This window comes from Nicotiana tabacum, chromosome 6, assembly GCF_000715075.1.
Source record: "Nicotiana tabacum cultivar K326 chromosome 6, ASM71507v2, whole genome shotgun sequence".
NCBI lineage: Eukaryota > Viridiplantae > Streptophyta > Magnoliopsida > Solanales > Solanaceae > Nicotiana > Nicotiana tabacum.
Window position 1 is genome coordinate 19259590 of NC_134085.1, and position 26187 is coordinate 19285776.

At 36.4% G+C, this 26187-nt stretch overlaps 1 protein-coding gene across 1 annotated transcript; it reads left to right on the forward strand.

Moving 5' to 3' along the window:
* Positions 1-14091: 14091 nt before the first annotated feature.
* Positions 14092-16636, forward strand: LOC142181587 (uncharacterized). The gene is made up of 2 exons (XM_075254607.1): positions 14092-14786; positions 16361-16636. Exons 1-2 carry the CDS (start codon positions 14288-14290, stop codon positions 16411-16413), a joined length of 552 nt encoding a protein of 183 aa, XP_075110708.1. The 5' UTR covers positions 14092-14287; the 3' UTR covers positions 16414-16636.
* The last annotated feature ends 9551 nt before the right edge of the window (positions 16637-26187 follow it).

The following is a 26187-nucleotide window of genomic DNA, read 5'->3' on the forward strand; positions in this document are numbered from 1 at the left end:
GAGCAGCAACAACCTCGTGTACCGGTCAATATATAGATCCGGTGTATCATGCGTCATGTCATCATGCATCGCCTCCAGATGTTGCTGGATAAACGTCAATTGCAGACAAGTAGCCCCACTCAATGCACGCTCATCCGCTGGCCGGAAACCGGTGAGCCGCTGCAACATGTCCAGGTAATAATCTCCCGTATACTCTCTCAGGCCAGGTGGCAAAGCAACAGGGTGTCCATTAACAGGCAGCCCATACAGGACCTCCACGTCCTGAAGCGTGATAGTGGCCTCGCCAATAGGAAAATGGAATATGTGCGTCTCCGGTCGCCATTGCTCTATCAGGGCCATAATCACTGACCAATCCAGCTGCAGCCGACCGGTATCCACAATCCTATAAAAGCCCGGATCTTTGAGGAGTCTGACTATATGGGGATGGGGATGGTGCCTTGAGAAAGCCCCACATATCATCTGCTTTCCGAGCACGGAACGTTTGGGCAAGTGACTGTCCCTCCCATATGTGGGACGACCAATGATCGCCCTGTAACGATAGTAGCTCCAGGCTGGGAGGTCCGGGATGCAAAGGCGGTACCTCCATGTCGTCTACTGTAAATTAAACAATATTAATTTCATTATTTTACTTTAAAATGTTAGTTTTATTATTTTACATAACTATACAAGATTTAATTATTAAATATTCGCATATGGGTTTCAGACTCGATATTTGAGACCCAATAGCACCAAGATATCTTGACTTCTTGTGTTCATGATGAGAAAATTTTCCCGATTTATCACTCAACATGTTTGTTATTTTAAATGTTAATTTTACTAATTAATATGTTACGTGTTAGTTTTATTATTTTATATGTCAATTTTATTGTTTTATATGTTAGTTTTATTATTATATATTTTTGTTTATTACTCACTTATTTTTGACTATAATAAAATTAAATAAATAATTTTTATAATTATATAAGATTTAATTATTAAATATTCACATATGGATTCCGGGCTCGATATTTGAGACCCAGTAGTACCAAGGTATCCTGGAAATATTGTTGTTTTCTCATACTTAGTCCGGGAAATGTTGTTGTATTTTCGTATTATTTTCTTACGATCGTTTACTGGAATTGAACATAGTTTGTGTTTGAACTATCAACTTTTTTGATGTATGTTTGGGTATAAGTGATACTTAAATGATTAATTTCAATAACTACAAGGATACTACGCTAAAGGGAATTATATTTCACTACGCTAAAAGGGCACTACATTACAAATATAAGCACTACATTAGGCCACAAGATACCATTGGAGGGAACTAAGTAATAATTTATCTGTTTTACTATTCTTTAAGCAAATAAATAATCTAAAACAGATAATAACAACAAATAAATTTAATCACAAAATATTCACAAAAATACATATATCACAGTATAAAGTAACTAGTTAACATTTTTTTTTGCAACTAATAATAATTTCTCTATTTTTACTAATTTTGTTAGCATACTAATATCATAGTCCGGATTAAAATAACAAAATAGTTAAATCGCAAAACAACAAAGAACACATTAAAAACAACTAATATGCATTTTTATACGAGTTTTAACAAAAACTAAGTCGGAATACCTCGATTTAAGATTTTTGGAAAGTTGAAGATTTGGTAATTTGGAACCGAAACGAGCAACCCACAACGAGATAATGCCTTAGCTAGGATGTGGGACCGAGAATCTTTACTTTTTGTGGAACGGGTGGGCTCCACACAAGTTTTTCTTGATTAAAAATGGAGGTGGGACCGTTTTGTTTCTGTTTTGAACGAAGGTGGCGTTATAGTATAGCGTCGTTTATTAAGGCGCTATACATATGCCTTTTGAAATTCAAGTATAACGACCTTTTAAAGGGCACTATACTTTAACTTGGCAAACGGTCGTTAAGGTATAACGCCCTTTAAAAGGGCGTTATACATATTTTGGTCATTAAATTTTTTTCCACGCATTTCTATTATTTGAGTTAAAAAAGAATCACATTTTAGTTCCGAATTCTCTAAATAGTGTTCTACTTCCTCTAGGTAATAGTACACTTTTTATGCACATTAGAAAAGCCGATTTTAGTGGAGTAGCATGTGCAGTTGAAGATTTTCAGACTTTTTATGTTGTAAGGGTCCCGTCCCCTAGCTCCTTTCATCTTTACATACATAAAAGAAACACAGAGTACTACTGATCACGAGTTTGTTAATATTCTTTCAAAGATATTGGGACCAAAACTTTTATTGACACGTGAAGGTTGAGTCCTTTCTGCTAAGTACACAGCAGCCTTTTTCATACTAATGGTAACGAATAAACGTGCACGAAGATATATCATGGGATGTTATATCTAACTTGGTCTATATTTTTGTGCAGTACGAAGTAGTTGAGTTATAATCCATCAGTTCCAATTTACGTGAACATATTTGATGGGACAAATTTAAGAAAAAAAGAATATTTTTGAAATTTGTGATCCTAAACAAGTGAGAGATGAATCCAGAGTATTTGTGTGGTTATAAAAGCTTCTCATTAAGTGTAAAATTAGAACTTTAAACTAAATTATTTCCAAATTTAGAAAGGACTTATTCTTTTTGAAACAGACCAAAAAGGAAGTAGGTTCACATAAACTGGAACGGAGGGAGTATATATATATATATACAGAACATGTCATGAGCTAAAATTCCATCGGAGCAGTGATGACGCCAAACACCATTTGTTAGGCAAGCTAACAATAAAGATAGTGAATAAACTTTGATAATAACAAGAAATAATCTCAAATGGCGAAATAGCATAAAAATGAAGTCATAATGACGATATAACTAAAACCACCCAAAATCTAGTGTCACCAAGTGCATGAGCTGTATAGAATACTAAATTCAAGTCTAAACAAAATACAATATTGTCCGAAAGACTAAACAGTAAGAACAACGACAAAGAAGGGGATTTTAAGGCATGCGAACGGAACTACAATGCTACTTAGAAATCACCAAACAAATCCGAATAAAAGCTCACTACCACAACCACTATCAACAATATCTGGATCTGCACACGAAGTGCAAAGTGTAGTATGAGTACAACTGACCTCATGTACTCAATAAGTAGCCAGCATAATCTCAGAGAAAGCAATGGCGAGGTTGGCAAAGTCCGATGCTGACTTTTAATAGCCAACAACAATAATAACAACAAAATAATGGCATATAGAGAAAAGCAGATCAAATAATAACAGGCTCAACTCTAACACAATAAGAGGAGAAATATGCTTTTCTCGAATACCAATCAAGACATTTACTTTTTCACAAAAATCACTTAGATAGAGATTTATCAAGCTAAACTGTGATTTCAAGCTCCAAATATCAAGACCAATTAAGATGAGAAAAATATAACTTTATGTCAGCATGTCAAATATGCATGCTAAACCAACAATTGCACAGTTAAGTCATCAAGTTCCCACAATTTCAGCACATTCATAGTGGCTGTAACAAGTACTCCTCAATCATACTCTCAGCACTCTCACGTTGCCTGGCACAATACCCCTGAATCACCACACACACTCAGCATTGCACGGGTACCTGACATAAGTCGCTCACTAAGCAGACATTAAGTGGCTACATTTATAGGACCCAAAGCAACATAGATTATCACCTGACTCCGGATGGACGAATCCTAGCCCAAGCGCTGATCAGATCAAAAGTCAACGATCAATATCACTCAACCCAATATGGAATCTGATGCAAGTTTTACCTCTCAATCAATATCAACACTCAACAATCAATGGTACTTAAACCAATATGGGGCTTTGACGTAAAAGCCACCTCACAATCAATATCAACGCGGCTCTACAATCCAAGATTAGTCATCAGTCCGCTCAAATCTCAATATGCCAATATCTCATAGTATCATAATTAATATGTTGCACAAAATACACCAAAATGCAACAACTCATATCACATACAAGGATACTATTACCATGTAAGATAACATTTAAAAAGTATACATAGATAGAGATATAACACGCATATATAATATTATGACTGAAAAATATGCTACGGCTAAGGCAAATAGCTTAACATAGCAAAAATAGCCCTATTATATCTCCAACAGACAAGTAGATAGCCTAAACATAACTTCTAGCATGGATAATAGCTCACATAGTAATACAATGGGAGAAAATAAGATATTGAAGAAGCATGATAGCAAAATAAGGTGTATAACAACCGAAGATCTATCCGGATTATGAATAACTATGATGCACACATATACTCTCATCATCTCGCATATATGTCACCCTCAACATATAAAAAGTATCACAATCAATGGGAAAATACCCTCAACCCAAACCTAGGAAAGATATTTACCTTATTCGGGCTAGTCTTCAACCTCAAGTCGCGTCAAAACCTCGCTCTCTCCCTCCAATCATGAAAATATAAGCTAAACATCATCCAAGGAAGTCAACAATGCTATATGAAGCAATCCCAATCCATAAAGCTTTGATATTTGAAGGATTCCCAAAAGGTAAAAAGTTAATCCGGCCCGATATGCTAGAAATATAAACCAAATACCAAAATTAGATACTACATAACCTGCAGAGTCCAAAGATATAATTAGTTTCCAAAATTGAGTCCAAATCAGTTCTTAAATCTCCAAAATACACTCTCTTATAGTGTAAACAAAAACCCCAATTTTTCTTTCAAAATTCTAGTTTTAGGCGTAAAAATTAATGGGTAATCAATATATAAAGTCAAATCCAAGAGAAAATCGCTTACCTCCAAGGTAGTAGTAACATTGCTCTTCAAAATCTCCTTTTCTCAAAGTCTAGGAATCAACATATGAAATAATGGATAAAATCCCAAAATGGAAACTTATATACTCTGCCCAGAAGTCCTCTTCGCGATCGCAGCACAACCATCTCGGTCATAATTCACAAATCAATCACTGCCCCTGAAACCTTCTACGCGAACGGGCCACACACCATCCAAATGCGAAGGCCAACTGGCCTCTCAACTACATGAATGCGAGGTACAAGACATGAATGGGAACATCTGCTGCCTCATTTCCTCCAACTCTTCACAAACGTGAAGATAGACATGCAAACGCGGTGGCCATCTCTCACAATACTCCGGGAAAGCGAGCCTCATCCCGCAAATGCGATGTACAAATTCCAAACTGCCAAAAATCCTTCTTCGCGATCGCGAGCCTTGCTCCATGATCGTGATGCACTACAATAGACCAACACATTAGTTGTGCAAAACTCAACCGAAATGGTCTAAAACCACTCTAAAAACACTCGATCCCCACAGGACCACATCCAATCATTCCAACAAGTCTAAATACATTATTCACATGCAAATGCTCAAAATAGTACAAATGACATCAAAAGCAAGAATCGAAGATCAAAATTATTCTTTTAACTTTCAAACCTTCAAACTTCATCGAACGTGTCTGAATCACACTTAGACATTCCAGATCAACAAAACTTCACACACAAGCTCCAAAGCACCAACTGAACTTATTCCAAGTCCCGAAACAATAATCTTGGTCCGATACCACCAAAGTCAGCTCCCAATCAAAACTATAAACTCTTCAATTCATCAAATTGCCAACTTTCGACAAATAAGACAAAAACCTTCTAGGGACATCCAAATTTAAATATGTTCATACGCCCAAGTCCAAAATAACTATACGAATCTATTGAAACTATCAAATCCCAATTTCGGGATCGTTTACTCAAAAGTCAAACCTTAGTCAACTCTTCCAACTTTAAGTTTTCAAATGGAGAATTATCTTTCCAAAATCAATCCTGAATCTCTTGAATATTGAAACCAACCATATACATAGGTCATAATGCATCATATGAATCTACTCAAAGTCTCGAACAATCAAATTTAATGCCAAGCTCAAAATAATAGGTCGAGTCGTTACATTCTCCCCTACTTAAACATACGTTCATCCTCAAACGTACCAAGAACTGTTCCAAAGTTGCTTTTATACTGTATAAATCATCATACACATATTCGTGGGTGATCTCATGTCACCTCAAACCATATAATCTCATTAACATAATCTTACCTGATAATTCTTTCTTTAACCTCAGCTTACAAGCCTTAGAACCAAATTCCAACTTCTGAAACTCCTTATAAGGTCCAGATATTATCTATATACACGGTACTAATCTCAACAAGCTGTATCAAACCATAAGTATACTCCCAAAATGTAACCACACGATGTACCTCACCGCTCATATGCTCATAACAATATTTTTTGACCATAATGGTTGCGTATTACCTAACCGATACCGGTAATATAACTCATAACAAATAAAATCTCTTTCCAAACCTTCGCAATGTCGCAATAAATAAAGAAATGTGCATGAACTCATAATCACCAATTGATACAAAAGTCATGAAATTCTCTCGCCTGATGAGAACTATTGTCAAATTTCGAACTAACTAATGGTTGTCTTAGTCCAAACATACCTTATATAGATCTGAGTACACTAATCCCATGGCCAATAACCTTGTCTCACTCAGTACAAGCTGCTCGACCGGTAGGACACTTCAAATACCATTAAGAACCTCATACGATGCGTTCAGTGTGCCAAATAAGCAACCGCTCAAACATGATCAATAATGAAAAGAAAACCATAAGGGAACTATCTAACAAGTTTAACAGATACAACAATAAGAGCATAATCCTATGAATCCATCCCACAGGTTCAACCCAATCCATACATAAAAATTGTTGCGCTATGCAATCTGATCTACACATACTAATCCACATGGAAATTGTAATGACCCAACCAGTCGCTTTGAGAATTTACATTTCGTTCAGCAATTTGATGTCTTGAGTAGCTTTGTATGATGTTTTATAACATGTGTAAATCATCGGTTTTGGTTTTCAGGTGATTTGAGATTGATTTGGAAGAATGATTCTCAACTAGGAAGTTTTAAATTGGAGGAGTTGACCAAGTTTGACTTTTTGATATTTGACCTTGGATCAGAGTTTTGCTGGTTCTGTTAGATTTGGATGGTAATTTTGGACTTGGGCGTATGCCCAAAATTTGCATTTGGATATTTCTAGAAGGTTTCAGCACTATTTGGCAAAAATTGAAAATATGAAGGTTTGGAATAATCATAAGTTTGACCGGGAGTTGATTTGGATGATATCGTGTTCGGATTATGGTTACTGGAATTAGAATAGCTCTGTTGTGTCATCTAGGACTTGTGTGCCAAATTTGAGTTTATTCCGAGCTGATTTGATGTGGTTTGTCATGAGTTTTGAAAGTTAAAAGATTCAAAGTTTATTAAATTCGATTTGAGGTGCGATTCGTGGTTTTGATGTTGTTATGCATTATTTGAGGCCTCGAGTAATTTCGTGTTATATTATGGGACTTGTTGGTATATTTGGACGGGGTCCCGAGGGGCTCAGGTGAGTTACGGACGTGGTTTGAATCATTTTTGTCTCATGTTGCATTGCTCAAAACGTGCTGGTGTTTCCGCATTTGCGGAAGTATGGACGCATATGCGAGTCTGCAGACGTGGAATAGTGGTCATAGGAGCGGAAAATAGATGTGTTTGGGAGCATCGTAGATGTGAGGTTTTGGGCCGCATTTGCGTTATCGCATAAGCGATGGTTGGGGCGCATGAGCGGGACTTATGCGCAAATGCGCATTTTGCATCGCACATGCGATGTCGCAGAAGAGATGATTTTTCCACAGGTGCAATGGGTGAGATTATAGTGGTTCTTCGCAGAAGTGCAATTTTGGTCGCAAAAGATGCGCCGAAAGGTCTGCGTAGAAGCTATAAATCGAGGGTTTTGTTCATTTTAGCATATTTAGAGCAATGGAGCTCGGATTGGAATGAATTTTTAGGCGATTTTCACTATATAGATTTGGGTGAGTGTTCTCTACCCGGTTTTAATTATATTTCATGAATATATCCTCATTTTTTATATTTGGTTGATGATTTCAAAGTGAATTTGGAGGATTTTGCCTAAAATTTCATGCAGTAAATTTTTGAGTTTTGAGCATCAATTCGGAGTCGGCTTTAAGTGAAACTAATATGGTTGGACTCGTAATTGAATGAGCTGTCAGATTTTATGAGTTTTATAGGGTTCCGAGGTGCGAGTTCGGGTTTGAACTTTTGGTTGACTTTGGGTTTTTGATTAAAGATTCGACCTTTATCGATTGGATTTGTTTCCTTTGGCATTATTTGATGTTCTTGAGTTGCTTTTGGCTAGTTTCGAGCTGTTGTAGGTCGGTACGCGTGAGATGGTGTATCTAGAGTATTGTTTGACTTGCCCGGCATTGGATTCAGCTGGTTCAAGGAAGTAACACTTCTAAACTTGGTGCTGAGGGTATGAAACCCTGAATACATGTTATGTGTTTGGTGTTGAAACAGGCATGTGGGCATGCACCGTGTTAATTATGACTAGGTTGATTCTGGGATACTGTGTAGTTACCTAATCTTGTTTTTACTCATGAAATTTCTGTGTGTTACATGAATTGAGCTATGAATCATGTTAGAAATTATGTTTAGGCTATATGCTTATTCAGTTAGGACCCACTGAAGTCATCTCTGTTGTTGAGTTGTTTGCTTAAATTGCAGTTACGTACTCAAACATATTCATTCATTTGCATATCATATCTCACTGTCTGTTATCACTTGTTGTCACATCATGTTATCATTGTTGTACTGATGGCATGAGATTTGTGATGCCGAGAGACTGGAGAGGATGATGAGTGAGTGAGGCCGAGGGCTTGATTGTGAGTGATATTTATAGGATCGGGCTACATGTCGCAGTAGGTTTTCTTGATTCATGTGATGATTGGCTTATATTAGCGCTTGGGCAAGATCTGCCCCTCCGGAGTCTGACATACCAGTAGTGAGCACTGGTACCTACTGAGTGCGAGTGCCGATTGCGAGTGCCTATTGCGAGTGCCGAGTGATTGGGAGGATTGAGTGACTGGGAGGACTGAGTGATTGAGCGTGCTGAGTGAGGTTGACTGCTCCGAGAGCAAGAGAACATGAGTTTATCACTGTGGTGCATTACATTTGACATGTATACTTGGCATGTAGACATAAAGATGCATTTTCTCATACTATACGGTATTGTGACATTAATGAATTCACACGCATAATATCATGTAGGTATAGAGATTTACTTTCCTCATTCCATCCGATAATGAAACAATTTATCTGTTGTTGAAAGTTTTTGGGAAAAACCACAATTTTTCTGATATGCTCACAATTTGGTAATTTCAGCGAAAGATTTGGGTTTCACTGTTATATCTGGGAAGCATACCTATTTTCCGTAACCGTGAACGAGATGAGCATCGTATCTTTGAGTATTATTTGTATCATTTTCATTATATTGTTACGAGTTGTTCTTGGTTGTTGGTGTTGGACTCTTACTGTTTTTCAAGCTCGTCATGATCCAAAGTCCAACTAGTCGTGATAGCACCTAACCCAACCCGCCAGGTAAGACAATTAACAACTATCCAATTTAATAAGATTTATTGAAACAAATAAATGATAAAATAGCTGAACCTTTATATATTTCCCAAGGATTGGTAGTACAAATTATGAGTTTCTAAAATTTAGAGTTTACAAAGCTAGTATGAAATAAATACATCATCTTTTTGAAATATACTTGAACAGATTAAATTCTAAATCTACCAAGATCACAAGGCAGCTATGACCAGAATATAGGTACGTCTTCAAATCCAACTCCCGCCATACACAGTATCCAACACCGACACACAAGGTGTAGAAGTATAGTATGAGTACAACCGACCTCATGTACTCAATAAGTAACAAATCTAATCTTAGGTTGAAAGTAGTGACGAGCTGGAACAAAGGCCAAAGTCCAATACCAATAGCCAACAATAACTCATAACAATATAATAAAAGTGGTACAAGAAATAATTCAGAGATATAACGCTCAGCTAGTCCACAATTACGGAAAATAGTCATGATTTTCAAGTATAACAGTAAAAACCCAGTTCCTTCACCGAAATCACCAAAATATGTATAAGTCCAGAAAATTATGATTTTTTCCAAAAACCTTCCAACGGTAAATAAGATGTTTCATTTCCAGATAGCATGAGTAAATACTTCTCTATGACTGTCACACCTCCTTTTTCCATACCCCGCGAGGGTACAAGGGAGTTTTTTCCAATTAAAGGACAATCGAACCGGGATTTATTTATTTATTTCAGAGTCGCCACTTGGGAGATTTAGGGTATCCCAAGTCACCAATTTTAATCCCGAATCGAGGAAAAGAATGACTCCATATTACAGTCTACGCACCAGAAATCCGGATAAGAAATTCTGTTAATCCGGGAGAAGGTGTTAGGCATTCCCGAGTTCCGTGGTTCTAGCATGGTCGCTCAACTGTCATATTTGGCTTGATTATCTGATTTAATACATGTTGAACCTATGTGCAAAATTTAACTTTTAACCGCTTTTATCATTTACTGTTATTTTTATCAAGAATTGCAACGTTGTGAAAATGTATCTCGAACCGCGTTACAATCAATGTACCCGTGGTCGTCGACACACTTTGACTCTGTTGAGATTTGGATTTGGGTCACATCAATGTGCACCCAACTTTAAGGAAATTAAATTATTAAAGGCGCCCCTAAAACGACTAGCGTATCATCTACTTTGGGTAGGGCCGTAGAATTTTACTAAAACGGTCCATCCCAAAGTCTAAACAATTTTAAAGCAAATATTTACTGAGGGCCCCGCAATTTTGTATTTTTATTTGGCGAGGCTCATCTCATTCTTATTTTTTGAAAAGAATTTGCAACGTCATGGACACGCATCTCGAACCACGTCACAATCAATGTACCCGTGATTAGAGACACATTTCGACTCCGTTGAGATTTGGATTTGGGTCACATAAATGTGCACCCGAGTTTAAGAAGGTAAAATTATTAAAGGTGCGCCTAAAGCAACTAGCGTATTTGTTATTTTGGGAAGGCCGTAAAATTCGCTAAGCGGTCTGTCCCGAATTCTAAGTATTTTAATATATACATTTAGAGGGCCCCGCAGCTTGTGCATTTTTGTTGATCGAGGCTCGTCTCATTTTATTTTAAGGATAAACCTATAGTGACTACATTTTTCTATTAAGTTCGCCTATAAAAATAAAAGGAAATCCCTCAATTAATTACATGCTGAAAAAGTCAAACTTATTAGTTATTAATTTACGGCTAATGCAAAAATGGAAAATTGCAATCGAGTTTGTACAAAGAGAGATTGCTTCCGTTCTATATTCTATTATTTAATAATACTGGAAAATGAGATTGACGCCCAATAATATCAAAATAGATTAGTTATTCTTCGATTAATTTAAACTAACATCATTAGATGAAAAAGTTATACATATGCAACATCATTACTCATTAATCAATCAACTACATTTTTATACAAAGAAAGGAAAATTGTATTCAAACACAAATCCGAACAGGAGAAATTCAACAGGAACAAAGCCTGATTAATATTTCATTTCGCTTCAAACCGAGAGTGTACAAATGTGTACCTGGAAATGGAAGTACAAGAAGAAAAGAAGTAGGAGTCAGCAGCAATAATACCACAGCAACAGCAGGTTCAGCAACACCGCAAACCAGTAACAACCAGTAGAATAACCCAGTAACGGATTGAAAAATCAGCAATACCAAAGTGCAATCGCAGTCAAAGCAGAAGAGAGACAGATACAAGATGCAGTAGTTTACTGATTTTCAATAACACTCGAGAAAAGACAAACGGAATTTATTCAAGTAGAAGTTCAAGTTGTCTTTCTCTTTTTTAGTCTAAAAGCTCTCTCAAGTGTAAAAGTCTCTCAATAATAATCTCTCTAATTCTCGAAAATCTTCCCAATAATGATCTCTCAGTCCTCTCCCCTCTCTCATTCAAGCCCCCTAAAATGTGTCAAATGACCCTATATATATAGCAAGACAAGTCTTGAATCCCTAACCCAAAATATTCCCCCAATGCATGCTTTGTCCCCACTACTTAATGTTTTCTTTATTTTAAACTTTGTCCCCCATGCCTACATTAAATAAATACATCCACCCAATCCCATTATAATTTGTCTCCCATGCCTACATTAAATAAATACCTCCACCCAATCCCATTATAATTTGTTCCCCATGCCTAACATAAACAAATACAATATACCACCCCATTATATTTTGTCCCCCATGCTTAACATAAACAAATGCAATAATGTTCAATTACCAAACTACCCCTCCGACCTTATTGCAAATACCATTTTACCCCGTGAACGTACTGCAATTTACCAAACTACCCCCATCAGCTCTAAACAATCAATTAATCATAACTTAACCAAAATATAGCCAAGATGACCAATTTCTCAACAATCTTCAACAACAACTCATATGAACACGATGAACAACACAACTCCAAATTAATGGAAATAAAGTAACCATATCGGGAACCAATCCTGGTTAATTTAGACCATCAATGGATGAACAAGGATACAACAATACAAACAACAAAATACATGATTCAAACTAAATCAAACAAATCAAAACAAACATAAACTCATATTAAATCACTGGATTAAACATGAACTTCAAGCAAAGATGAACATGAACTAAATCTATTTTTTAAACAACAAACATGACGGATTAAATAATTCAAACAACATTAATAATTTCTGGAAAATACATAACACATGAAACAAATTGAAGAAATAATTAATAAAATTTCAATTTGAATCTAACAAACTAACAAATATTTATCTAAACAATAATACAAACATGAAAACAACTAATTAAACTTTCATTTGAAATCTGAAAAATTAATTTAACAAAGCACATGAACAAACTAAAAAATTAATTCAAACGTCAAACATTTGCCGATTTTAGATTCGAGAAATATCAAAACGAAATACGGACAAAAATAAAACTCAAAATCTACTAACCGGATCGAAACGACGAGCAACGACTAAACAAACGACGAGCTTGACTACGTAGGGACTGTTTTGACGAGCCTCGACCAAAGCTCGAACAAACGACGCCGAACACGAATTTAAGAAGTAACGTTGAAACAGTAGCAACAGTCGATGCGAAACAGAAGCAGCTGGGGTGCATTCGGTTGTTTGGACGGAGAAGATGAAATGGAAGGCAGAAGCAGACATGGAAACAGCTGCCATGGAAGCGAGTGGTCGACGAGGGCAAAACTTAGAGACGACGGAGGAGCTGGAGCCTGGAAGCGAGTGGTCGACGAGGGAAATGGCGGACTGCTTGGTGGAGCTGGGCATCCATGGATGTCGAGCTCAAACTCGAGCTTGACGAAGGACGAAGAAGATGAAGAGCTCGGGCAGCAGCTGTTTGGACGTGAAAGAGCAGAAGCAGCAGGTTGTTTGGACGACGAGGGTGTGTCGACTGTTATGGCATGGATGGTGTAAGCATGTGATTTTTGCCCAATATGAGAATTACTCCCAAAAAATTCAAAAAAATAAAGTAATTTTTCTTGGTGTGCAATTTTGTGATGTTTTGTGATATTTTGGATAATTATTTGTATTTGTCTGTGTTAATTTATTTGCTAAATTAATAAAAAATACAAAAATATGTCGCATCTTGCATATAGGATTTAATTCTACAATTGTTAGTAATTAAATTTGTTTTACAAAAATTAAAAATTACAAAAATAGGCATCGTTTGCATTTTTAGCATTTAATGTCCAAATATACAATTTTATGCTTAATTAATACTTAATTGTGCGTTAATTGTTATTGGGAGTTAATTTGCGCTTTTATAACTTAATTTAGTTCTTAATAATAGTTTAAGTATTTTTATAATTTAGTTTTAGAAAAAATAAAAGAAGAAAAGAGAGCGAAAATATAAAGAAAGTCGGAATTAGGCCTCTTCTTCAATTTCAAGCCATAGGCCCAAAAAATGGCCCAATCTTCCCTACGACCCAGTCCATTTCGAACTGGGTCGACCCAGTCCAGTACCAACAACCCAACTCCCCCTCTTCATTTTCATTTTTTCATTTTTTACAAAACAAAAAAAAAAACAAAACAAAAAAACAAAAACAAAGAAGAAGAAAACCCTAACACTAACTCACCCGCCCCCATCCCCTCTCTTCTTCTTCATCTTCCCCAAAGCTCCAAAAACCATGGCTGCCCCTCTCTCATTCCCTTCATCCCCACACCACACACACAACCACGTCGACAACACACACTCACACACAACCACGGCGACGTAGCACGCACACAATCCGCGGCTTCACCAACATGAACGACCATCCATGTTCGATTCCTCCATTGTCGCTTCTATTGCATCGTCTGCTTCTTCTGCTGCTGCTGCACGTCGAGCAATTGGTTCGAAGCCACTCCGTCGCCACTGTTTTGTCGTCAACCAAGCAGACCACGCTGCTGCTTCTTCGTCGCAGCTGCTGCCCGTGTCCGCCATTGACGCAGCCATTTCTGCTCCTTCACCTGCTGCTCGACGTGCGCTGCTGCCTCTTCGCCATGACCAGCACTGCTGTTCACGTTTTTGTTACTGTGTTGCTGCTATTCCGTCGCTGCTGCCTTCCTTCTCGCGTCTAGCCATGGCTTCTACTGTTCACGCAACTGTGGCTGCATCGTCACTTCATATTCTTCGCGAAAACCCTCCCAAACACACCCCAACTGCTGCTGCTCACGTTTCCGCCATGGACGAGCAAGCTTTGATGCTGCCATGGCCAGATGCGGACTGCTGCTCCTTCCTCTCCATCTTCTTCGTTTATTCGTCGTTGTTTCGAATCGGTTAGTTGGTTTATGTTTCCAAATTTCGTCCATATTTTTTTGTTGTTCGTTGTTTTTCGGATTCAAAATTGATAAATGATTCAATGTTTGTTTTGTTTGTCCGTAGTTGAAATAATTTTAGTTTGTTCATATGTTTCGTTAAATTAATTTTCAGATTTCAAATAGAAGTTTAATTAGTTGTTTTCATGTTTATTTCATGTTTGTATTATTGTTTAAGTAAGTATTTGTTAGTTTGATGTTTGTTAGATTCAAATTGAAATTTAATCAACTATTTCTTCAATTTGTTTCATGTGTTTATGTATTGTTAGAAATTGTTAATATTGTTAAGTTCAAGTTTAAGTTCATAATTGTTTCTTCGTCGATCTTGTTATTTGTTTAAAGAATTTAGTTGTATTAAAGGAATATATTGTTTTAATCGTTTAATCCGTCATGTTTGTTGTCTTAAAATAGATTCATTCATGTTCATACTTTGTTTGGATGATCTTGAATCCGAATTTTGTATAGTTTGATTTCTTGTTTACCATTTATGATTATTGCTTGAATTGTTCTCATAATCTTGTTTAAAGTTTAATATAAGAATTGTTTGTTGTAATGTTGTTAGAGTTGATTTTAAGTTCAATATGATTGAATTTAGAAATCTTCATACTTTGTTTGTTGTTGTTGTTGAATCCGAAAATAGGATTGTTTGTTGCTAAAATATTGTTCAATCAAGTTTTAGTTGTTCTTTGTTGTTCAATTAGTGTTCATGTGATTTGTTGTTGAAATGTTGTTAAAATCGTGTTCATGTGATATTGTTGTTATGATGTTCATCCATGTTCATATTGTTGTTTGAACATTGTTAGAAATTGATCATATTGTCTATATTTTGGTTAAGTTTGATTAATTGATGTGTTATAGCTGATGGGTAGTTTGGTAAATTTGTAGTACGTTCAGGGGTAGTTTGGTAATTTCAGTAAGGTCGGAAGGGGTAGTTTAGGAATTGTACATTTTGAAATTGTTTATTTGAAGCATGGGGGACAAAATGAAATGGGGTGGGTTGTGATATGATTATTTAATATAAAGGGGGGACAAGATTTAAATTAAAGGGGAATCTTGCATTATTTTAAATAAAGCATGGGGGACAAAATATAATGGGGTGGTGTGATATGTTTATTTAATGTAATGGGGATGAGTGGAAAGATAATGGGTTGGGTAGAGAAAAAGTATTGATTTAATTGATTAAAAGATTTATGGGATGGGATTATATATATGGGAAGTCTTGAAGACAAATGGGAAGAACAAGAATACAGATAGAGAGAAAAAAAACGGACAGAGAATAGAAGAGAGAAAAATTCCGAAAAATATTTAAGCTTTCAAAATAAAAATAAAAGCTAAAAAATATATTGCTTTCTTTCTTTGTTTGAAATTAGTATTAATGGTTGTTGTTACATTTAAAGCTTAAAGCTTTTGTTTTTTGGGATTACTACTCCACCGGTCTGTTACTGGGTTGTTACTGTTGCTGAGCAGTTGTTGCTATTGTACTGTTATTATTGCTGCTGATTCTCATCATCATTTTCTTTTGCTTCCAATATCAGGTATATATCTGAAAATTCATGTCATGAAAAGCTTCAACATGGCAAGTAAATGAAGTTTGGAATCATAAGGATGTCTTCTACTCATTTAGATTTTATTAGTTTAAATTTCAGTTTTGTTTTAGTTGGTTAATATAGTATTAAATCAATTAGTAGATTAGTTCTCTTTCTTAATAACTAATGGTTTAGTTATTTTAGGAACGCGATCAACTCATTTCTTTTAATATATGAAATAATGTCAATGATTTTTTTTTCATAATATAGAGTTAAGTTTGCAAATAGTCGCATAGGCAGAGAATAAGAATTGGTTTATTTATCTCAAACTCAATCTTTGTAAACAAATTAACCAAACAATTATAACTTTGGACTAAAAACAAGTATATGAGAAGGATATGGGATTTACAAGCACGAATTGCAACATTTTATGTCAAGGATATGTAGAAATAGAATTCGCATTAAATGTAACAATAAAAGTTCTGCAGAAACTATTAATTTGTTTATCAAATTAATTCTTTTTCCAGTTTTATATGCGATTCAATTTTTGGATATGTTAATGTTGTATCCACGATAAAAATGGTAGTATTTTTAGTTACATGTTGTTTGTTTCTTTTTCATATCATTAATTCTTTAAAATTTGAATAGTTTTGAGGTATATAATTCATACGCGTAAAATAAGACTTGTAACAACGCCTAATAAATTTTGAATTCTTTGTCAAGAAATTTGGTGGCATCCCAATCGGTAATTCTCCACGATTCTTACATTGAAAAATAGATAGATGCAATAAACATTTATGGAAAATCTATACTGCTATTAAGAATCTTTTGCGTGATTAGGGATGCGTTCGCGTAACCTGATTATATTTCTAAAAGCAATTCGGATTATGCGTTCGCGCAACTTCGAAAGAACATTTAATAAAAAGGGGGCTCTTCGGAGAATATCAATATTAATTTCATATAACTCGAGATGTGCGGTTCAATATTTAATTATACAAGAGCGACGAACGTTCATAATTTTATTTTAGCACAATTTCGAACTTAAGTCTTTTTTTATATAATAAAAAATTTTTCGAAAAAAAAATAAATAATAATTATTATATTATCATTGTGTATACGTACGCGTGACACGATTTTCACGTTAAAAAATATTAATATATAAAACGAATACACGTACGCGTGATTCGATTCGAAGAAGGGTCTTTAATTATAAACAATTTAAATAGAAGCGGTAACAATAAAATCATGCAATAAAAAATGTATTTTACAAATCAAAATAATCAAGCCGAATATAACAGTTGAGCGACCGTGCTAGAACCACGGAACTCGGGAATGCCTAACACCTTCTCCCGGGTTAACAGAATTCCTTATCCGAATTTCTGGTGCGCAGACTGTTAAATAGACAGAGTCATATTTCTCCTCGATTCAGGGATTAAAACCGGTGACTTGGGACGCCTTAAAATTCCCAGGTGGCGACTCTAAAACAAACAAACAAATCCCGTTTCGACTGTCCTTTAATTGGAGAAAACTCCCCACGCGCCCCGCGGGCGCGGAAAAAGGAGGTGCGACAGCTCTGGCGACTCTGCTGGGGATTAAAACCCAGAACCACTGGTTCAGGGTTCAAGAATTCGAGCTTAAAATAATTGTTATAATTGGCTTTATTTATTATCTGATTTTTTTCTACATGATATATGCCCAATGTGCTAAATGACACTTTTACCGCTTTAATATTATTTGAATTATGAATATATACAACTGCTACGAAACCCCCTTCTTTCTGAGTCTTCTAAATTTATGGTGCACACGTGCGCGTGGCCCACCTTTCTGTTAAAGTCACACCAAATAAGACGAAGTTGGGACAAGTAACTAGGCCGGGTAGACTTTCGTGCTCCCGGTACGTTGCCCCCGCTTCGGCTCAAACTGTCCGTTTGGGTAAGCCAGGGCTAGATCAATATGCCTCAGGTTTTTTCACTTAGAATAACTCAGCTTCATGCCGGATCCCTAGTAGGAGCGATTGTTTGCATCACGTGCATTTGACTTTGGAGACTCAACACAGGGGTTGGGTCTGTCTAGGACAGGTGTACCAAAAAAATGACCATCCTGATGCATCTTACTTGCTGCTACTTGCGCATTTATTTGATCCGGATTTGTGTGTTGACTGACTTTTGAATATCTGGAATAATATTTTAAAATTGAAAAAAAAAGAAATAGCGGTTAGGGAATTGATTGTTTATTTTTGAAAAGAAAACAAATGCCCAAATACTGTCAAAACTCAGCCGAAATTTTGAGAAAATGAAAAAAATGTTTTATTAGTTTGTTTTATTAAAAGCTAAGAAAAGAAAAAAAAAGAGTCGTTGTTCTGTTTTGTTTTTCAAAAAATAAAAATAGAAAAAAATATATAGTTTGTCTTGCCATGAAAATGAAAATGAAAAAGAGTCTTATTTTTAAAATAATTTTTTTTATATTATTTATTTGCTTATGAAAATGCAAAAATAAAAAAATAAAAAAATAAAAAAAAAAGTCTTTCATTTGTCGCAAATATGATATATATATATATATATATATATATATATATATATATATATATATATATACATATAAATCCGAAAAGTTTTTTTTTATTTCCAAAAGATATATATATATCTTTATTTGTTGCAAAGAGTATTTGTCTTGCCAAGAAAATTCAAAATAAAATTCCAAAAAAAATATGTCTTGCAAAAAAATAATATAAATATCTTTATTTTCCATTGTTGATAAAACAAAAATAATAAAAATGTTTCCTTTTAAGAAAAAAAAATCCGAAAATATTTTGATTCTTCTTTCAAAATTGAAAAGAAAATTCAAAATTCAAAAAATATTTTTTAGAAGCATTTCTTTTATCAAAAGTAAAATTCCAAAAATATTTTTTTTCTTTAGAATAAAAAAAAAAGAGACAAATGGAAATTCGAAAAAAAACTTCCTTTTACTTTTGAAATTCTCAAAGTTCAAATCAAAAGAAAAGGAATTTTTACGAGTTTTTCTTTCAAAAAGAAATCAATCAAAAAAAAAATATTTATACTTCCTTTGAGCAGTTCTTTCACAGTTCCAATAAAAAAAAAGTATTAGTTCATTTACTTATTCACGAGGCCCGAACTACGCGGGTTTGATTCTCACCGGATGTGAGATACGTAGGCAACCCTCATCGGGTCCAACCCCATCTTTTTGCTAAAATAGCCAAAAACCAATAAATAAATAAAAAGGTGTCAAAATTTTAATTTTGTCATAAATAAGTCGGGTGGTGTCTAACGTCCCCTGTTGCTAAAAATAGCCGGAAAAAAAATATGTAAATTTTAATTTTGTCATAAAGAAGTCGGGCGACGCTGTTTTATCAAGACATAGCTGAATGTTCCCGAAAGGGACGCCGGAAGGCTGACTTTGCATAAACAGCCACCTTTGGGTTATTTTTTAAAATTTGGTCCAGTTGACCCACACAGCCTTAAAAAATCTTCGTCCCCGAGGCGCTGAAGGTCCGTGTTGCAACACCTGGTTTTTATTGTAATTTGAAAAAAAAACAAAGAGTCAACGGTCAGGTGAATTTTTTTTTAGTCAAAAATAAGCCGGGCTAGCTTCGACAGTGTCTTAAACCGTTCTTGCCGAAATAGCCTTAGAGTATCTTTCAGTTGTCGAAAGGTTATTTTTGTAAAAGAACGGACAAGTTTGTTAAGTGTCAAAATAATCCTCCCTGGCCTCAAAATTCATGCAAGATTTGGAAGAGGCCACATTGGCAAAAAATAGCCGTTTGGTTGCATTTGTCAAACGGGGAAAGGAAGCTGGCCTTTTTGTTTTAAGGTTACAAATCTTTAATTAGAATATGTGGGTTGTTTGATTTTTCAGTTTATTTTAATATGAAAATTGAAAAAAAAAAGATTAGTATTGCTTATCTTTTATTGGTCCGAACTACGCAAGGTCTGATTCATGCGGGGTCATGATACGTAGGCAATCTCCATAAGATTCGACCACAACAAATAATGAAAAAATGAATGAAAAAAAAATGAAAAAAAAAAATGTTGCTAGTAATAAGAACCGACTGAGTCCATTCTAACATGTTTTATTTTGAATTGTGAAGAAAGTTGAGTTGGTCGGTTTGTTCAGAGGGTTCAACAAGAGTCTACTGTGCCGGAAAAAAATAGAATACTGAAACAGCAAATGACCGGAGTGTGTCAAGCATGGGCCAGTGGGCAAGGACAGACTCGTCATGAGTCACAATTTGCGACACAACAAGAGCAGTACCACTCTCCTAAGTACCACCCGTACTCGTTAGATCTTCCTTCAAAGATTGAAGAGCCTGCCCGAAAGATGGTACAAGAAGAAATGACCCAAAGGATGAAAAACTTAGAACAATGGTTGAAAAACATGCAAGGGTTGTCTGGCCAAAAGAGTGTTGCCTTCAAAGATCTATGTATGTTCCCCGATGTCCACTTGCCGCCTGGTTTCAAGACTCCCAAATTTGAAAAGTACGATGGACATGGAGATCCCATTGCCCACCTGAAAAGGTATTGCAATCAACTGAGAGGTGCGGGAAAAAATGAAGAATTATTGATGGCTTATTTTGTGGAAAGCCTTACGGGAGTAGCTTCCGAATGGTTTATGGATCAAGACACGTCTCGCTGGTATGTCTGGGACGACATGGCACAAGCATTTGTCAAACAGTTCCAATACAACATCGACATTGCCCCAGACCGCATTTCCCTTTCAAACCTGAAGAAGAAACCAAGTGAAAGTTTCAGGGAATATGCCATTAAATGGAGAGAGCAAGCAGCTCGAGTTAAGCCACCCATGGATGACCACGAGCTAATAACTGTCTTCCTTCAAGCGCAAGAGCCAGATTACTTTCAGAACATGATGTCCGCAGTTGGCAAATCCTTTTCAGAAGCAATCAAAATGGGAGAAATAATAGAGAATGGTCTTAAGACAGGAAAAATTATAAGTCAAGCAGTTTTTAAAGCTGCAACTCATGCTGTCCGGGTTGAGTCTGATAATTTTTGCGACACAAATGAGAAGATTGAAGAAATCATGATGACATCAGGGTCAAGAAGAGGTCCTAGGAGAACATCTCGAAGGTATGAGCAGCCTCCTAAAGTTATCTATGAATCCCCTGAGCAATATTATCCCCCTCAGAACCCACAACATTCTATTGTTCCACCTCAGTATGTTGCCCGGCCACCAAAACTTCCCAGAAGGCGAGCACGAGCATCACAAAATCTCCATAAGCCTCCACATAACTTTCAGGTGCCCTATAACCCACATCCAAGCCAGAAGTATAAAGGGGAACGAAGGTTGAAAGATAATTTTACACCAATAGGAGAGTCCTATGAAAGCTTATTTGAGAGGTTAAAGCATCACGACATGATTGCATCTATTCCTCCAAATCATCTGGACCCACGTGCAAGAAGCTTTGACCCTTCTAAAAGGTGTGAATATCATTCCAATGCCCAGGGGCACAATGTTGAAAGTTGTCGGGATTTGAAAAAAGAAATAGAAAGGATGATACAGGAAAATCTGATTGTGATCCAAGGTAATGACACCCAGAATATCGCGCAGAATCCTTTACCTGCGCATCATGATGCACACTTTATGGGGAGGATGCCTGGTGACATGGGATTTTAGAGTCATCCTGGAAAGCCGCTAACTGATGATAGTGATATCGAAGTTGGAAATGGTCTGGACAATACTGCAAAGCTCAGTGGCTAAAGATGCCAACTTTGATAAAATGGGAGGACACTCCGTTCCTTGGTTAGAAAGAGAGAAGCTTGTGGTGGCTTATTTTGTTGTCATTTCTGTTGTCCGGATTATTCTTAGGGTTGTAATCCGAATATTGTCTTGTGTCAAACCTTCTTATCTTTCCATTTTTGTCGTATCAGTTTGTTTAAGTCTCGTTGATGTTGTGTTAAGATTTTATTCTGGTTGTTTTGTTTGTTTTTCTAACCATTTCGCCGGAAGTCTAATACAAAAGCCGGTCTTTTATTATTTCCAGTCATCTTTTTATTTAGTCCTTTTGTCATTTTCGTTCAATGCCAATTCTAGGGACATGAAATGCGCACACAGTTTGGGCCTAATCTTTAAAGTTAATCATAAAACCCTGGAGAGGTGATCAAAGCATTTAAGGGAAATAAGAACGGTTTGAGATTATTTGAAGCCCGAGTCATGTGGAACTGGGGCAAGTAAAACACAAAGAAAACCGCTAAATGCAAGATTCGCCGAATTGGCATGAGGGTCGTTCATGAGAGTGAGAATGTCGCTCAGCAGTGCTTTAGAGATGACAAATGAAAAGCAAGTGTTTAACATAATTGTCAAGACCAGCACCGTCGGAAGAGACTATAAATCTATGTTCAATTATGTTGTTTGCACTTGGCATGTTTTGAAGACTGGAATGACGAAGGCATTTTGTTCTGCTACCTAAACACTTTATCCTTCGTTACCCCTTTTGAGCCTTATTTATTTTTCTTTCATACCCCTCGTTCGGAATCAATAGCAATGACTAGGAAATACGAGCCTGGAAGGTAAAGAAAAGAAAAAAAAATCAACAAAAAACGAAAAAAGAGAACAATGATAAAAAAAAATGAAAAAAAAACAAAAGAAAGTCAAATGAAAAAAGAGGAATTGGGAACTACGTTTGACCTGATTCCTCAAAGAGGATACGTAGGCGCTTCACGGCTCGGTCATAGGGTGCATAGTGTGCATAATGTGCGTAATATGCATAGTGTAAAAAAAATTTAAAATATATATAATAATAAATAATCCCCAAGCAAGAAACTGGGGCAAATGTTGCGCTTGTTGTAAACAAATATGATTTCGAAGGTTGTAATTTTGAACCCCAAATTTGATTTGTTTTTGAGCCTTTAATACCCTTTCTTTCTAAGCCTATCCAAAAAACCCACTTTACGGTCCAAAGAAAGACCTTCTGACCAGTCTGCAAAAGATGCCAAGTCAGACAAATGAGAATCTTACCGACGAACATAACATTCTGTTCCACAGCAGAAAGGACTCTAATCTCCAGCAGAGAGAGTCATACCGGCAACACTCCAAATCCCCAGCTGGAAAGTGATATAAATGAGAGAGTTTTATCGGTGAAAATCTTCACGGACACCATAAGGCGATGAAAGCTGAGAGAAAAACCAAAATGAGAGAGACTTGATGGTGAAAACCTTTTGGGCACTACAAGTCGAATAAGATTGGGAATCAGATGGAGGATAGTCAAGGGAAGATCTTGAAAGACGATTGACGACGGAGGATAGGCCACATATGCATGTCATGACCATTAGAGTCGGTGTCTGCGTTTGATAGGTTTTTATTTATAATTTCTTTTGTTAAAGAGTCATCATTTTCCTTTGTCTTTTATTCTGTTCCTTTTTATCTTTCTCCTTTCATAGAAAATTCCCCAGTAGAGTCTGTTTGGTCAGAACCAGTGGGAAATGACTTCAAAATAAGCCATCAGCTTTCCAAGATAAGATCTGACTAATACATCCAAGTGATATAGTCAGCAAGGAACAAGCGTGAGGCTAGTATCAAAAATGATATCCCCAGCAAAAGGGAATTGACAAAAAGATCAACGAGTGTCAAGAGGGATATCCTTGCCGAAATAAGAGGTTATTAAAACCTCAAACCTCAAGGCCCGTGGATAAACAAGGAGAGCAATAAGCATGATTTGGGAAATTCATGCGAGACTAAAAGGTCGGGAAAATGAAAGTCTCCGAGCCATGCCACTAAAGAAGAGGGATATCCCCAGCAGAAAAGGATTATCCCCAGCAAATAATATCATCCCCCAGCAAGTTGTGGAACGCAGAGCAAGGAAGGAGAAAGGGAAAAGCCATCCGAGTGAAGTATCACAGCCAACTACCACGCTTTAAGCTAACAAATTTTTGATTTGAAACAGGTAAAGGAAATGGCATTGATGACGGAAAGGCATGCCATAAAAAAAAGATTATCAAACTGGGGCAGAAAATTTTCTTTTCAATTAGAAAATTTTCTGGAAATTAGGTACCCATCTGGGGAAGAATAAAGATAACACCAAGGAAGTGGTCTTTGAACCAGTGTTGCCCCAACATAATAAGTTTCAATGGAGGAAGTTATCCCCAACAGACAGAATAAAGGGATGACGCTTGTGCTCAGAAAAGCAAAAAGCCATTATCATCCCCAGCAGCTTCCACAAGAATGAAGCATCGATTTGAAGGGATAAAATTCCCCAGCAGCGTTATCCTCAACAACGTTATCCCAAGAAGATAACACTTTTATCCCCAGCAGTGTTGAAAAAAAAAGAAGAAAAAAAAACAACAAATTTGAAGGAGGGGAAGAAAGGAGACTCCCACAGTGGTATTATCCCCGGCAAGCAAGAACAAAGCAGCGCAAAGGAAGGAGAAAAGAAAAGAAGAAATTACGAAGGTAAGTTTCTCAAATCATTGATCTTTACTACATTTTTCTCCTAGGATAAAAAGTCCTAGTCTGATAAATTTACCTCCCGATACAATCTTGGTCCGATGAAATTTTTCTCCCAAGATAAGATATCAAATCTTAGTCGGATGAATCTTTCTCCTAAGATCACAACAAAATGGACCTAGTCTGACGATTTATCTCCTAGAGTCAAAATCTTGGTCTGATGAAATTGTTCTCCCAAGATAAAATCTTAGTCGGATGAATCTTTCTCCTAAGATCACAACAAAATGGACCTAGTCTAACGATTTATCTCCTGGAGTCAAAATCTTGGTCTGATGAAATTGTTCTCCCAAGATAAAATCTTAGTCGGATGAATCTTTCTCCTAAGATCACAACAAAATGGACCTAGTCTGACGATTTATCTCCTAGAGTCAAAATCTTGGTCTGATGAAATTTTTCTCCCAAGATAAAATCTTAGTCGGATGAATCTTTCTCCTAAGATCACAACAAATGGACCTAGTCTGACGATTTATCTCCTAGAGTCAAAATCTTGGTCTGATGAAATTGTTCTCCCAAGATAAAATCTTAGTCGGATGAATCTTTCTCCTAAGATCACAACAAATGGACCTAGTCTGACGATTTATCTCCTAGAGTCAAAATCTTGGTCTGATGAAATTTTTCTCCCAAGATAAAATCTTAGTCAGATGAATCTTTCTCCTAAGATAAGATATCAAATCCTAGTCTGATGAATTTTCTCCTAGGATAATAATTAAAAAAAATGAAAAAATTGAAAAAGAAGTCAGGCGTCCACCTGGAGAATGAGGATGAAAAATCGAAGAAGAAATCAGGCGCCCACCTGGAGAACAAGGGTAAACAGTTGAATTATCAGAAATTAGGCGTCCACCTGAAGAACAAGGAAGGACAGTTGAAATAGCAATCAGGAATCCACCTGGAGAACAAGGAAGAAGAGTTGAAATATCAGAAGTCAGGCGTCCACCTGGAGAACAAGGAAAAGCACCAAAACTGGGGCAGAAGATTTTATGCCATGGTCGAAAATTTTCTCGGAAGAACGAGGAAATCAATTCAAGTTTTAAGAGATAGCAAGACGACACGATTCGAAGAAAAACAGTCGGAGGTAAGACAATTCCAAGATATTTTGGGTTCATCCGCCCTCGAATAGGATCTTTTGGGTTCATCCGCCCTCGAATAGGATCTTTTGGGTTCATCCGCCCTCGAATAGGATATTTTTGGGTTCATCCGCCCTCGAATAGGATCTTTTGGGTTCATCCGCCCTCGAATAGGATATTTTAGGTTCATCCGCCCTCGAATAGGATCTTTTGGGTTCATCGCCTTCGAATAGGATATTGTTGGGTTCATCCGCCCTCGAATAGGATATATTGGGTTCATCCGCCCTCGAATAGGATTTT